This window comes from Carlito syrichta, unplaced genomic scaffold (assembly GCF_000164805.1).
Source record: "Carlito syrichta isolate Samal-C Ts95f unplaced genomic scaffold, Tarsius_syrichta-2.0.1 Scaffold307329, whole genome shotgun sequence".
NCBI classification, from domain to species: Eukaryota; Metazoa; Chordata; class Mammalia; order Primates; family Tarsiidae; genus Carlito; species Carlito syrichta.
In genome coordinates, this window is record NW_007251425.1 from 63,208 (window position 1) to 79,182 (window position 15,975).

Consider the following 15,975-nt stretch of genomic DNA (forward strand, 5'->3'; position numbering starts at 1 on the left):
AAATAAACTGCCAAATGTGGCAAGGGGTTCCCATAGTGGATAGCACAGATACAGAGAGAAGAAGAAAACCTTCAGGCTTGAACACTGAAGAACTTAAACTTTCTGCAGAAGAGAATGAGCCAATAAAAGAGACTGAGAAAGAGCAGCTGGAAAGGCAAGAGAAGTTATGCAAGGTACGGGCTCACGGTAACCAAGACTGCCAAGATCCTCAAGGAAGGAGATAACTAATTATGCCAAGGATTATTGGGCAGTTTTGTAAGAAATGCTAGATACTGCTGTTACTCATGGAAAGTCATTTTTAGTTGGCTTGGAAGAGGCTTCTCTATTTTCAGAGTGTATTATGGAAAACTGACCAGATTAACTTTTACTAATTATTTTTTAACTTTTAATTTTGAATAATTAGAAAGAATTTTTTTAAAAAGTACAGCAAGGTGCAGTGGCTCACGTCTGTAATCCCAGCACTTGGGGAGGCAGCAGCAAGAGGATCTTTGAGCTCATGGGTTCGAGATCAGCCTGAACAACATAACACGGCAAGACCTTGTCTCTAACAATAAAAATCAAAAAATTAGCTGGGCGTGGTGGCACATGCCTGTGGTTCCAGCTATTTGGAAGGCTAAGGCGGAGGGATCGCCTGAGCCCAGGAGGTCGAAGCTGCGGTGGCCACAAGTGTGCCACTGCACTCCAGCTTAGGTGACAAAATGAGACTCTGACTCAAAAAAAAAAAAAATACACACACACACACGTACACTACAGAGTTCCCATGTGCCTCTCACCCAGCTTCCACTCATGTTAGCACTGCATACAACCATAATAGAATGAACCAAAGTAAGAAATTAACAGTGGTACAATGCTACTAACTGAAATATAGACTTCACTTGTATTTTACCCGTTTACCACTAATTATCATTTTTCCATTCCAAAATCCAAACCAGGCTCTTATACTGATTTTAGTTGTCACATCTCTTTTGATTACTGTCTTACCTTGTCTTTCACGATTTTGACACTTTTGAAGAGTACTTTTGTAGAATGCCCTTCGATTTGAGTTTCTCTGATGTTTTCTCACAATTAGACTGAGGTTCTGCATTTGGGGGGAGAATACCAGAGAGGTGCAGTGCCCTTCTTAGAGCATCATCCCAGACACAGGATGCTAACGTTTATTACCTTGATCACTGGGTTAAAGTGGTGTCTGTCAGTTTTCTCCTGGGTAAAGTTCCCATTTTACAATGTAATAAATACTGTAAACAATACATGTTTTGGAGGACTACCCTGAGATCATGCAAATATCCTGTTTCTCTTAAACTTTCACCCTCTGGTTGCATTAACAACGTAAATGTACTTACTGCCACTGAAGTGGACACTTAAAAATTGTTGAAGTGGTACATTTTATATGTTATGCAACAATCAAAAGACCTTTCATGAAACAGTTTTAACATTTCTGGGGACACTATTTCCTGCTGCCATTATGACTGCAGAATTCTAACAGCAATTTTCTATTTTCCTCATTCCTTCTACATTTATTAAACCTTTTCTATAGAGAAGAGTTTCTCTTCTACCTTTTCTTGTTTCATTAATTCACTCATTTTGACAGTTATGAACTCATGGGTATTTGTTGGATTATAGTCCAATACTATATCATTTATTTTGTTGCTCAAATTGTTCCAGTTGGGGCTTAAGGAGCTCTTTTGACTTGTCCTGTGGCCTTCTGGCATGCCATCTTCACTTTTGAGGGGAAGGCGAGGGAGCACTTCCTTAACTTTCTAGTCCTGGTTCTTTTTATTAGAAGAACATACTTAGAAGTCAAAGCCCGGGCGCTAGGTATGCTCATTGCTAAATGTGTCCCAGCCTGTAGGTCTCTCAATGGACAGAACAAGTAATTATGTCTGTGTAATGACTCTTACCCATCTGTCCATCCATTCATATCCTAAACAAAAAGGCCATAAATTCATACCGATACTGTCAATTCCATCTAGCACCAGAGAGTTAATTCTAATATGCCCTGCCTTTGGCTACTTGAAACTTCTTTCTCTGATAGTAAGGAATGTGATAGTGAGGTTATCATTAAAATGTACTGACCAATTTGTTCAACTCTAGTATAAAGTTGCTTCAGAATTGCCAACCATACTCTGGTGGGAAATAAATATATCAGCTTGAATACAGTGTGTACACGCAGAGTATCCCATTAAAGCACTGTTTCCCAAAGTTACTTATCTCCTTTCTTCCCCAACCCTTCTGTATGTTTATGTCATTCATCTGTAATATGGTTAGATTCACCTGTCACAGTCTGAAAATCATCTTGGGTTCTCTCTGCACTCTGGGCTGGGATTTGGCAAATGCAATAAAAAGTTCTATGTCAATCACCACAGTAGCCAAAAGAATATTTCCCTCATTTCAAAATCTCCCCAAGCTGCCCCTAAGAGTCAACTCCTCCCTCACCCATCTTAGTAAATACAAATTGGTTTTCCAGATCTAGAGCATGCCAGAAAGAATGCTTTTCAAGAAAGGAATAATACAATATGTAACCTTTTGGTTCTGCCTTCTTTCACTGAGCAAATGTATTTAAGCTTTATCTACACTGCTACATGAACCAAGTTCACGTCTCTTCACTGCTGAGTAGCATTTCATTGTATAGGTGTACCACCGTTTATCCATTCACCTGGTGAATACCATCTGGGTTGTTTCTGTGTTTAGTGAGTAGAAGTGTGATAGTCACAGGTTTCTAGGTAAACTTAAGTTTTTAATTTTGCTTGAGTAAATAACAATAAAATTGCCAAGTCAGGTGATAACAGTATGTTTAACTTTATAGGAAACTATCAAACTTTCCCACAGCGGCTGAACAATTTTGAATCACCTCCAGCATTATACGAGGGTTCCGGTTATTCTACATCCTTGTCAACATATGGTACTGTCAGTTTTTAAAATTATTTTTTAGCCATTCTCATAGGTGTGTGGTAGCATCTCGTGGTCTTGCTTTCTGTCTAATGACCCATGGGGCTCAGCATCTTTTCATGTGCTATCTGCCTACATGTCTTCTTTGGAAAAGTGCTCAGAACTCCTGACAACTTTTTAATTGGAGTCTTTGACTTCATATTGAGTTTTGAAAGAGTTTTCTATATACTGGATACACCTTCATTATTGTATATATAATGTGCAAATATCGTGTCTTTTTATTGTCTTATCAGTGTCTTTCAAAAGGAGTTTTAGATTTTGATAAAACAATCTGTCCTTTCTTCTTTCTTTTGTTCAGTATAGTTAAAAATTTATTAATTTTATTTTTATTAGTTTTTGATTTAATTACCTTTCTCTATTTTTTTTCATATTTATTGATGTCTGGTCTTTATTATTTCTTTTTGCTTACTTTAGACTTAATTTGTTCTTCTTTCTCTTAGTCTTGAGAAGGAAGCTTAGGGTACTGAGCAGAGACCATTCTTCTTTTTCCCATATAAACACTTAATGCTATAAATTTCCCTTTAAGCACTGCTGTAGATATAGTCCACATATTTTATGTTATCTTTTTATTTCATTCAGTTCAAATGTTTTTATTTTTTTGGGACATCCTCTTTGACCTGTGGATTATTTAGACATACAGTATTTAATTTCTAAACATTTGGGAATTTTCTGGTTCTCTTTGTGACTAATTTCTAGTTTAATCCACTATGGTCAGAGAATATACCTTGCATAATTTCTATTCTTTAAAATGTTTGAAGGTTGTATTATAGCCCAACGTATGTTCTGTCTTGATGAATGTTCCATGTGCCCTTGAGAAAAATATGTGTATTGTGGGTGAAGGTGCTCAACAAACGTCAATCAGGCAGACCCTGTGGTTGAGCTGCTCAGGTATTCTGCATTTCACTCATTTTCTGTCTACTTCTTTATCATGTGGATTTGTCAATTTCTTCTTGTAGTTTTAACAGCTTTTGCTTCATGTAGTTGCATAAACATGTAAGATTGTTCTGTGTTCTTAGAAAATCAACACCTTCACTGTTATGTAGTTGTTCTCTATAACCCTGGTAATAGCCCTTGTTCTGAAGTCTACTTTTTGTGATATTAAATTTAGTTATCCAGATTTCCTTTGATTTGTGTTAGCAAGGTATATATTTTCTAACCTTTTGTTTTTTACTTATCTTTGTTTTTATTTATTCATTTATTTTTAGTCGGAGTCTCACTCCTTTGCCCAGACTGGAGTGCAGTGGCACCCATGCTCACAGCCACCCCAGTGTTGACCTGCTAGGCTCTGGTGATCTTTCCTTCTCTAGCCTTCTAAGTAGCTGAAACTACAGATGCATGCTACCATGCCCGGCTATTTTATTTTTTATTTTCTTGTAGAGACGAGGTGTTGGGTATTTTATTTTTTATTTTCTTGTAGAGACAAGCAGCCCAAGGTGCCTGGGCTGGTCTCAAACCCCGCAGGTTCAGGCAATCCACTCGCCTCGGCCTCCGAAAGTGCTGGGATTACAGGCTGAGTCACTGAGCCCAGTCTATATTTGTTTTTAAAATGAGATCTTGTAGATAGTATGCAGTTGGGTCTCCTCATCCAATTGTACTGAGAAATTTACATTTAATGTGATCATTGATATTGTTGGATTAAAATATACCAACTACTAAGTTGTTTTCTATTTGTTCCATTTGCTATTTACTTAATTTTTTTTAGAGATGAGGTCTCACTATGTTGCCCAGGCTGAATTCAAACTCCTAGGTTCAAGTAATCCTCCTGCCTCAGCCTCCTGATTAGCTGGGATTACAGGTGCATGTCACCACTTTCAGCTCTAGTTCTGTTTTTTTAAAACCTCATATTGGGTTAAGGTTCTTAAATTCCATTTTATCTCTTCCACTGACTTACTATTTTACCTCTTTCAAAATATTTTCTATTCTTTTCCCTGAAGTTTCCAATATCTATTCTCATGTACTCAGTGTCTACCTCCAAATAATATACTGTTTCTTAGTATAAAGCCTTAACAACAGTAAATTCTCAATATCTCCCCCTCCTTTTATTCGCAGTATTCTTGTCCTATTACTTTTATATATGCATGCTACAGTTGCAAAATATTTTTGCTTTAGTCAACTACCTTTTAAAGCAATTTAAAATCATTTAAAAATAGAATTTACTCTGGTTACACCAGAGTCTAGAAAAGCAATGGCCTATTTCCATTTTTTTTTGAGTTGGAGTCTCACTCTGTTGCCCAGACTGGAGTGCAGTAGCCGCTCCCAGCCACTGCACCCTCGACCTGCTAGGCTCCGGCAATCCTTCCGTCTCAGCCTTCCAAGTAGCCAGAACTACAGGTGCATGCTACCACGCCCGGCCAACTTTTGATTTATTGTAGAGATGAGGTCTCACCAAGTTGCCCACGTAGGTCTTGAACCCACAGGCTCAGACAATTCACTCACCTTAGCCTCCCAAGGCGTAGGATTACAGGCTGAGCCACCGAGCCTGGTTGCCTATTTCTTAAAGATATTTTTTTCCTGGGTATAAAATTGTGTTGGCAGTTTTTTTTGTTTGAAGTTGTTACTCCATTGTCTTTTTAGTGTGCAATGTTTCTATAGAAATACCTATCATAATTATTATCTTTGTTCCTCTCCATGTAAGGTTTTTTCTTCTGGCTGCCGTCACGATTTTCTCTTTGGTTTTGTTTTCATTGGTTTGAATGTGATATACTCCAGTGTTTTGGTTTTGTATTTAACTTACTTGACCTTCTTTGGATCTGCAGAATATCTGTGGCCATTATTTCTTCCAAGATTCCAATTATGCATATGTTAGATAGTTTGATATTGTCCCCAAATTCTCAGAATGCTCTGTTTCATGTGGATCCAAGTTTTGAGTCTGGTATCACACTCCTTCTGCCTTAAGAAATCCCCTTAGCATTTCCTAGAGAATAAATCTGCAGGCAACAAATTTTTGAAGTAATTTTTGAAGCAATCTATATGCAAGTTCACCGATTCTCTTCTTATTTGGGTCAAGCACCATCAAAGGCATTCTTCACCCCTGGCATTTGTATGATTTCTATTTGATCCTTTCTTTTATGATCCATCTCCATGCTGGTCTTGCATGTTGCATACTTTATTCATTAGCCATTAGTGTATTATCCATAATTGTTTTAAGTTCCCTGCCAGATAGTTCCAACTTCTGTGTCACATCTGAGTCTTGTTCTGGTGATGGCTTTGTCTCTTGGGAAGTTGTTTCATTTTCTTTTTGCCTTTCCAAGCTTTATAATTTCTTACTGAAACTGAATAACTGGTATAGGACAGTAGAGACTAAGCATGCCTTTCCTTTTGTTAGGACATTGAATTAATCTAAGTTTCAGGATAGGTTTGAGGTTTGTTGTTACAATGGTTATACAGAATGTAATACAGCTTACAAATTCCTCTGGCTGCACTTTGTGCTTCAGAAGTGGCTGGTTTGCTAGAGAGTTTTTGTTTTTTCCTCAATATCTGCTCCATTTTCAGCTTCTGGCCTTCTCTTTACATTGTGCCCTGGAGAGGGTCTGTTTTTTTCAAGTTACATGATTCAGCTAGCCAGTGCACCCTAATCTAGCACTGCATCTCACTCCTCCCCAAAAGCGTGTGTCTCTTCTCAGATTTTAGGCCTATCAGCTACCCTGTAACCTTAGCACTCCAAGGAGGTAGCAAAGTTGAAGGAGCTTTACAGATCATCATTGTTCTTGTTTTCCCATATTAACTTTTAAAATCTCCCTTCTTATTCTATCTTAAAGTATTAACTTATCTTGTAAAAACAGTAAAAATTTAAACTTAAAACCTTAAGTTTTTGTTGGCTCTAGTAGTCTATATGTAAAGCATGTAAACGATAATCTGTTAAGCATTTTCCTTTCCATTGCTTTAAGTCTCTAGTCAGTTTCTAACATTTACATTATAACATCTTTATTTTAAAGTTGCATTCTTAAGTACTAAAGGTTTTCTACAGCTCTTTAAACTTATAGATCTTAAAATGTTAATAAAATCAAGATACCCAAGGAACATCAGCTCTCCAAAGCCATACCAAATGTCAATAGATTTTCCTTCTCCCCCGAAGTCACAACCTACATGTGCTATTAGAGCCAAATATAAGCATCTAAGTAGTAAAAACATTTCAGTTTCTAAAGTAGCTGCATAAGCACACAGAGTTACCTGCAGCTTAAATGCCATAAAACAGTGAATGATGGAATATTGCTGTCTACTTAAATAAATAGCCTTTAAAAAAGTAGTACCAATGGTATTACCACATCCATGGTAGAGGATAAGAAACTGAATAATGCAGGAAATGAGAAAGGAAGTTATTCTGAGATGAAACAGAGACCAGGGTGTAAAACTATAATACTCATAAGAGATCCTAGGCCAAGGTAGCCATGAGGAGGACTGACCAGACCAGACAATGAAGAAAACATTTAGAAATGTTGGCTTCAACACCTTCCAAAAGAATTTTTCTCTGCCAAGACATGGAATAATGATACTTTATACAGCAAAAATGTTATTTATGATCATTTCTTTTACAAAGGGAGACACCGATGGTTTCTAGTGACCAAAAAAACAAAAACAAAAACGTATTATTCCTATCAAGATCAAAAGAAAAAAACTAAAGAACCGTATTTGTTATACCTGGAGAACATCCTATGGGCTCTATTGTGGTTGGAATATGTAAGTCCCTTCCAAATTCATACGTTAGAGGTTAAACTCCAATGTTACAATATTAATAGGAAGTGATGAAGTTACAAGGGCAAGGCCCTCATGAATGGGATTAGTAACCTTAGTAAAAGGGCTGAAAGGCACTAGCTACATTCCTTTCTGCCTTTCTATTCCCTCGGCAGGACATCTGAATATGCAGAGTTTTGAGGACACGATGTTCAGGGCACCATCTTGAAAGCGGAGCCAGGTCCTACCGAGAAACCAACCTGCTGGCACCCTGATCTTGGACTTCCCAGCCTCCAAAATGGCAAGAAAGAAGCTCATGTTGCTTAAAAATTATCCAGCTTCAGGTATTTTATTATAACAGCACAAACTAAACAGGCTCCCAATGGTATCACCCATAGTACCAGCAGTTGATTTGTTTTTGGTGTAAATCATGTCAAGTCCTGAAAAATATAGTCATTATTGTTACTGACCTTAGAAAAAAATTTCACTCCTTGAAAAATATAGTCATTATTGTTACTGACCTTAGAAAAAAATTTCACTCCTATTGTGTAAAATGTCTACATTTGACAATCACAGAGATCATAATAACATTTAGGTGACCAAAATCCATCACAACATCCAAAATTACTAACATTCAGGAGGAAAAATGAAGGCCAAATTAGCAAAATTAAAATGTCAATCTAATTTGATCTCTATATTATAGAACTTTCCTATGTTATATCACGCAACTAAGTTAACTTTTCAAATAACATCAATTAATACAACTGATTTGATTCTTTTGGAGTGTTTCCTACCTCATATTTGAGAAAATTAAACATATATCAAGAAAAAGCCCCAAGGTTTTTGTTTTTTTTTTTTGAGTTGGAGTCTCACTCTGTTGCCCAGACTAGAGTGCCGTGGCCGCTCCCAGCCACCGCAGCCTCGACTTGCTGGGCTCCGGTGATCCTTCCTCCTCAGCCTTCCGAGTAGCCAGAATTACAGGCACGTGCTACCACGCCCGGCTAATTTTTTGATTTATTGTAGAGATGAGGTCTCGCCTGCCCAGGCAGGTCTTGAACCCGCGGGCTCAGGCAATCTACTCACCTCAGCCTCCCAAAGGTATGGGATTGCAGGCTGAGCCACCGAGCCTGGCAGCCCCAAGGTTTTTATTTTAGGTCGCATATTTCCACCATTTGTTTGAAATGACAGAAAGGGATGATTATTATAATATACTTTATTATTTGAAATGCATTCTAAAATCAACTCAGTTTATAGACAGTTCATACAGGGAGGGAAATCTATGAATTTGCTGGTTTTTCAGAAGTTAATTTTTATGAAAGTCAAAGTGTACTGCAACTACATTCTAGTATCATTTACATCCAGAATCGTATTTGTTGCTGCCATTGCTACAGACAGTACTATTGTCATCTTGGCAAATAAAGAAATAAGAAAAGGAGCAACCCAGGTACACGACTTTATGCTCATGGTCACATACACGATGTCTATGCAGAAGATAACAGCCTGTGGGAGGAGAGCCTTGGGGCTGCCCTGCTAACTCACCACCACCAAGCGGCTCTGTATGTGTCCCCATCACTGGCTTGACTGATGGTTTGGTCACTGATTCAATGTAGAGTTGCTGACCCAGATTCTTAATTTTGTTTACACTGGCATAGACCTGCTGCAAGGTCATCTTGGGGAAAAAAATAATAAAATATGTTTCAAAAGCTATAAAAATGTGCATTAAGAGATACATAAATAAAATACACCCAACTTCTGACTCTCTGAAGACATAATGATCAACAGCACAGTATTCACCTTCATGCAGTTTCTCACTGTGCCACAGGACACTGGTACCAACAAAGTTTAAATGAATCAGTTCATAATAAGCTAATTTCTAGAAAGCTTACAATTACTTCAATTATACCTTTCAAAGGTGATATTTTCTGTTTACAAAACTTTTCCAAACCAAAATGGATTACAGTGTCTCTCATCGGATGAGGTCTTTCAGTCAAGAACATTTACCAAAACGTCACCATGTGCAGAACTGATACATAACAGAGCATGCACCCACTCACCGGCTCCTTGTGTGTGTCCTCCACGCAGTGCCCACTGGACTCACTGGAGGATGTGGCACTAATGTGCTGCTCCTGCGAGCCACTGCTTCCCAGGCTCCCATAGCCACTGGAAGCGCTCACGTGAACTGGCTGGAAGGACAAAGGGATAGTTCTGCAGTTACTGGCCATCAAATGCAGCATTACCTACCCCAGAGTTTATCTAGAATCACATGAAAGTTAAGATTCAATTTTCTGAAATGCTAAATGAGGTGTGGGCAGGTTTTCTTCTCAACTCTGATGCTAACAAGAAAGGCATTCTTCTCTCTTTCAGTAATTGTCAAGGGCAAAGTCTTGTTTCCTAACGTAGGTAGATATTTTCAGGGCAACAGATTTTAAAAAGTCAGAGTATAATTAATTGTTAAAAACATGAAAATAAACTCTAGTTTTTTATGCAAGTTTAGAATAGAGAGAACAAATTAAATATACACCATATTATTTTTCCAAGAACTTGATAGATACTTCATGTACCCTAGAGATTTTAACAAGACATTGTGAAAACCCTGAGGAGTTACTCCACATGACACCATTAGATTTATTTACTAAAAATATATTGATGAACTCTCTAGCAGACACCACCTTTGGTATTTCTTTTTAAGTAGTTTTTCCTACTTTTACTTTATACTAGCTAGAGAAATGAATACCTACCATCCTTCTCCTCCCAACTTTAAAATTGGAATTACTAAAGGAGAAAAAAACCCAAAAAACTCTGAAGCCAAACTCAGAGGTTGAGCATACTGATAGCATTTGGAATACAAGAGTTCTCTCACACGGAAATAACTTCTTCTCTCTTCCCTGTCCTATTGCTTACTATGACTCAGTTTGCCGTCTTAAAATGAGTTCTTACAAAAATGTTCAGTGTATTTAACACAGAATAAAGAATAAAATTTAATTTAAAAACAAAAAGAAGTCTGGGCACGGTGGCTCACTGTAATCCCAGAACTTTGGGATGCTTAGGCAGGAGGACTGCTTGAGGTTGGGAGTTCAAGACCAGCCTGGGTAATATAGTGAGATCCTGTCTCTACAGAAATATATTTAAAAATGAGTCAAGCATGGTTGCACATGCCTATAGTCCTACTCATTAGGAAGGCTGAGGAGGGAGGATTGCTTGAGCCCAAGGGGTTGAGGCTACAGTGAGCTATAATCATACCGCTGCAATCAATCCAGCCTGGGCGACACAGCAAGACTCCATCTCTTTAAAAAAAAAAAAAAAGGAGAGTGAGAAAGAGAAATGTTTCTGGAATGTAGAAGATAAGGAGTTCTCCCTCTTTACAAGTTTATTTTTGTGAAGTGACTTTACTAACACTGAATATTAAGATAAAAATACAATAAGGGAATTTTGCATTTTGTTTTTTAAAATCTCACCTTACCTGCAAGAGAAGTTTGTGGATTTGCTCTTGTAATTCTGTTATGTCTTTGTCATTATCGTTTGTCTTTTTTATTCTGGTAGCAAAAACATCCTCATTTAGTGGACTTCTACAAAATACAAGTGAAAGACTGTGTCAAGCAATTGAAAACTCATTTACAATGAAGTGGGTTTTAATAAACCAGTCAAAGAATAAATTTGTGCTTTTAGAAAGTCACTTCCTGACTCCACATATAGGAACGATGAAGCTGAAATTCTATTTATAGAGGTGTAGGAAATACTAAAAAACAAATGAGACAGACAGCCTTAAGTTTCTCTGTAGTACTATACTGCCTATATGTATAAACCTAAAACTAGTGACAAGTAACCTCCTTAGCTACTAAAGTATCTTCAACAATGGCTGTGACAAAATGTGACATTATCTAAGTAACCTACTGTAAGAATTTTAGGACCTTAAGTTTGCCAAGCAACATGTAATGTATAGTACACTTGAATCATTGAAGCAGTCTAATAAAGACAATTCTACAATCCACCCTAGTGGTGAAAATGTGGCTATTATAATACATTCAGTTTGCATACAGTGAATGCAGACAGGCCAACAAAGATGATCACAAAGAATAGGAGGAACTAACATTTATTTAGGACCTTCTATGTAACAGCAACTACTAGTTTTCATGACATACAATAAGAATAATACATTCAAAACCTTCACTATTCCCAGTGCTTTACAAATATTATCTCCTCCACCTGATTAAGAACTTTCTCCAGGCCTCCTATCTGATAAGGGATAAGCAGGTCTTCATGATGGACCCAGAGCTCAGGCTACAGAGAACACACTTTTGCCTGTATGGTACCCTGGTAAGGCAAGTCCTATCAGGGAGGTATATTGAGTCAGATTCATCATCTCACAACAACTCAAGGAAGTAGACATTATCCCTGACAGGTAAAGCCAGAGGTTAGAGAGTCCAAGGAGCTTGCCCGAGATCACATAACCAAGGTAAGTAGCAAAGTCAGGATTTGAATCCACATGTCTGACTCCGAAGCCCATGCTTTCCTTTTTCCATCATACCAGTCCCAGTTTCTCAGTTTGTACTTGCAGCTCAGTTATCTAACAACTGAAACATTTCCCCAAAGACAGAAATTATTTTTAAAAAATCACAGGATGCTGGCAGTGTCATAAAAGGAGTCAGGAACAGCTCCACATGTACAGACTCCTCACTCACCACACACACTTGCTGTCACTGCACACCAGCTGCCATTTCCCCCTTCATTTCCACTTGGCTCTAGACTGTGGCAGGTGCCAATCAGTATCTGTCAGCAGTCAGTGGCACACTGTTCTTGAATACATGACCTTAGTGCACAACCTGACACACCATACATTTTACCTGTTTTGTAAGTTGTCTGTCCCTTCCTGATTCCCCTGACCACGTAAGCTCCATGGAGTCAAGTTTTTTGTCTATTCTGTTCACTCTTGTACCTCATTACCTAGAATAGTGTCAGTCCACAGAAGGAACCCACTAGATATTTGTTAAAATAAAAAATAAACGAATTATCAGTCTGGGAATTAAAGTACATCTGATTCCTAATATAAATACACCCCACACATTATGAGCTTGCAAATCTTTCAAAGGTATTTGGATTTCAAGTTTTGAGTGAAATCCTGAAATGGAAATAAAACAGATTGCTCTATACTATGAGACTGAGATATTCCTAGATGTGAAATTTCTATAAATCTCAATTGTATTTTTAACCAGTAATTATGAAACTCAAAACTGATTAATCTGCAGGTGACAGAGAAACAGTCTACATCAAATAGTGACAAATATGGCATGAAGTATCATGCTGCTAGAAAGATAACCTGGCTTTAGTCTCCGTTTTCAACTTTCTCCTTAAGTGATCCCTAGGAAAGTTGCTCAATTTCACCAAGTATGGATCTTACCTGTACAATGTCTGCCCACAGTGCCACCAGGAAGGACTCGGAGACGCATGGTAAGGGTCCTGTGTGAACACTCCTAGCTCCTCCCATGTCACCTGTCACCCTCCCAGCTCTAGTTGTACATCACAGTGCCATTTTAATCTGCTGCCTCTCCCATTACAATGTGTGCTCCATGATGGCAAGGGGAACGTTTTGGTCACCATCTTACTTTCTGGGTCTAGCATAATGCCTTGTGCAGAGCAAGCAATTCATAAATGCTCACTGGAAGAATACATGCATTGAAAATAATTTATAAATATAATAAAAAATTATTAATTTATGAGCGTGATGAATGCCTATGAGACCTTAAGTTCTTTTCCCTTACATAATCTTGTTTCTTGAGATGTAAATACTGGCATAATTTTTTAAAAATATTGAAAAACACTCTGAGTATTCACTATATGTCAGGTAATTTCATATATATCTAACCAAACAATTGAAAAGACAACTTGGGACATCTAGTACTTATCTCTAGTACTAATTGAGGTGGGAAGATGGAGACCAATCAACAACCTCACAGACAGATGGCTCACCAGAGGAATCTTACTTGCTCTGGGGTTTCTATACTCCTATTAAGCAACCATCGCATTTTACTTTTGTTTCCAAAAGGCTTCCTACTTGGGGGGTGGGGGGAGTCCTTCTGATTAACACTAGCACAAATAGCAATTACTTGGTAGCCATATTTCTTTCTTTAATTACTAAGTTAAAAAAGTTTTCTAGCACAAATCAGTCCCATGAGTTAGAGTACAAGGAGCCCATTTCTTCCATTAAGGTTCTAGACCTGCTCTGTGGAAAGGCCAACCCTGGGGTACAAAGAGGTGACAGCAACCCTGATCCCTTCTCCCTCTGGGTGTGCATCATCTCTACTCTAATAGCAATATGTGATAAAGTCAGTCTTGTTGGTGGTTCTACTCTGCTCAGATTTATGTATACGAAGCTGTACAAGAAGATACAAAAGACATGATTTCTCAGTGTCAGCATGATACTGAAGAATTAAGTATCATTTCCATGCTTAAAATTGAGAAAAAAAAGGCATCAAATGAAAACCTTCGACCAGCTCAAAAGATCTACAAGTCAAATAAAAAAGGACCAAAAACTCAAGGTCGGAGTATTTTAGGCCAGAAGGAGTAGTGGGCCAGGTTGTTCTAGGTCCTTTTCACATAATTCTCTTACATGGACAGGACACAGCAATCAAACAAGCTGTAGTCAGGCAAGCTGGCAGGAAAAGAAATTAGTAAACATTTTAATTTTCAAAAAGATTTAATAAAATAGACACAAGTGAATGTGACAGCATATGCATATGAAAAGTCTTACATGCTCACTAAAGAGACTTTTAAATACACAGAGCAAAAATGAAAAAAAATCTCACCCATAGTTCCTTTACATACATATCCCCAAACTCATATGCTTATCTCCTTCCAGTGTTCTTTTCCCTATTTCATAGTTTATGTTTGTGTGTGTGTTTAAAACATAACTATAAGTGTACAAGTAATATTGTATTTTTTTTACATCTCATGTGCCAAACATTTCCTCATGCTATGTAATCTCTGCAAAAATTTTTATTGACCAATAAAATACATCAAACAAATATTCCAGAGTTTACTTAATGAGCGTCATTTAAGCTGCTTTAAGTCTGACATTATGCTTCCTATTAAGGTTCCTGGTACATATTCCAAGCTATCTTCCAAAAGCACTGGAAGAACATCTGTGCTTTAGTTCATGTGTCAACTGACTTCAAGAAGCAGTCAATGAACTAAGGAATATTATTTGGTAAAAAACCATGTTTTAGAAAATATGAAAACCAACTGGCTTACGTTCGAACTTTGTGCCGACCAATGATGAAAGAAATCTTCCGGCTCCAGGGGTTCACGAAGCTGGACCAACTGGAATCCAATATGACGTAGTCTCCATTTTGCGTACAAAATCTCACAGGCAAATGTTCAAAGGGAGAATGGCCTGCATATTTCAAGACTACAAAATAATAGGACAAAAATAGAATTTATTTGATGCTAATATTGATTATGAACGTCCTTTTCATTTATTTGTAAAGTTTTTGGTATGTTTTAAGAGAAAACAATTGTTTTAGCAGTTTCAATACATTGCCTAAATACATTCTTTATCTGGTTAAAGAAATGAAACAAGAAATGAAAAAAATTAGAATCAATGATAAAAAACTTCTTCCCATCAAGAAGTAGGTCAGGGGATGGGGGGAGGAAAGAAGTAGATCCTTACCTTTTTGGTGTATGGCAACCATCAGAGAACGATCTTCTGGGTGCAAGTGTGTTAAGATCGATGTTCCAATCAGGTCCTGAGGTAGGTAACCTAGCAAAGGCACTGCCCTGGAGTACAGACACAGCACAGGTAGCATGTTGCCCTCATCAAGTAATTCTTACACTTTAAATACTTTTTTTTCTTTTTTGAGTTGTAGTCTCACTCTGTTGCCAGGCTGCTCAGGCGGGTATACTTTTAAGAATATTTCTTAATTCTAAATGTGAAAAAGTTTTACGCAGGTGTTTAATGTAACATTTATAAAAGCAACAAACACCCTACATGCCTATCCTGGGGGAAAATGGCTACACAATCTAACAAATGTTGGTCACCTGACATGCTGCATCAAAATTATCTAGGAACTTGCTAAAAAGCAGATGTGCAAGCTCACTGTAAGTTTACTAAATCACACTCTCTGGAGGTCAGGTCAAGGGTCTGTATTCTTAGTAAGCGCCTCAGAGAATTGATGTGTTCCATTATGCTGCCTTGTTTGTTTGTTTGTTTATTTATTTAGTTGGAGTCTCACTCTGTCGCCCAGACTGGAGTGCAGTGGCTGCTCCCAGCCACCGCAGCCTCGACCTGCTGGGCTCCGGCGATCCTTCCAAGTAGCCGGAACTACAGGTGCGCGCTACCATGCCTGGCTAATTTTTTTTGATTTA

General features: G+C 37.8%; 1 protein-coding gene across 1 annotated transcript in view; it reads right to left on the bottom strand.

The window, feature by feature from the left end:
• The window catches only part of PER3 (period circadian clock 3), a 62,400-nt gene that overhangs the window by 29,394 nt on the left and 17,031 nt on the right, over positions 1 to 15,975 (bottom strand). The window contains exons 10-14 of the mRNA XM_021715721.1: positions 15,281 to 15,387; positions 14,863 to 15,019; positions 11,078 to 11,183; positions 9,672 to 9,800; positions 9,157 to 9,286 (exon numbers count right to left, since the gene is read on the bottom strand). Of these exons, the coding sequence (XP_021571396.1) occupies positions 9,157 to 9,286; positions 9,672 to 9,800; positions 11,078 to 11,183; positions 14,863 to 15,019; positions 15,281 to 15,387 (629 nt within the window). The remainder of the gene's footprint in view (positions 1 to 9,156; positions 9,287 to 9,671; positions 9,801 to 11,077; positions 11,184 to 14,862; positions 15,020 to 15,280; positions 15,388 to 15,975) is intronic.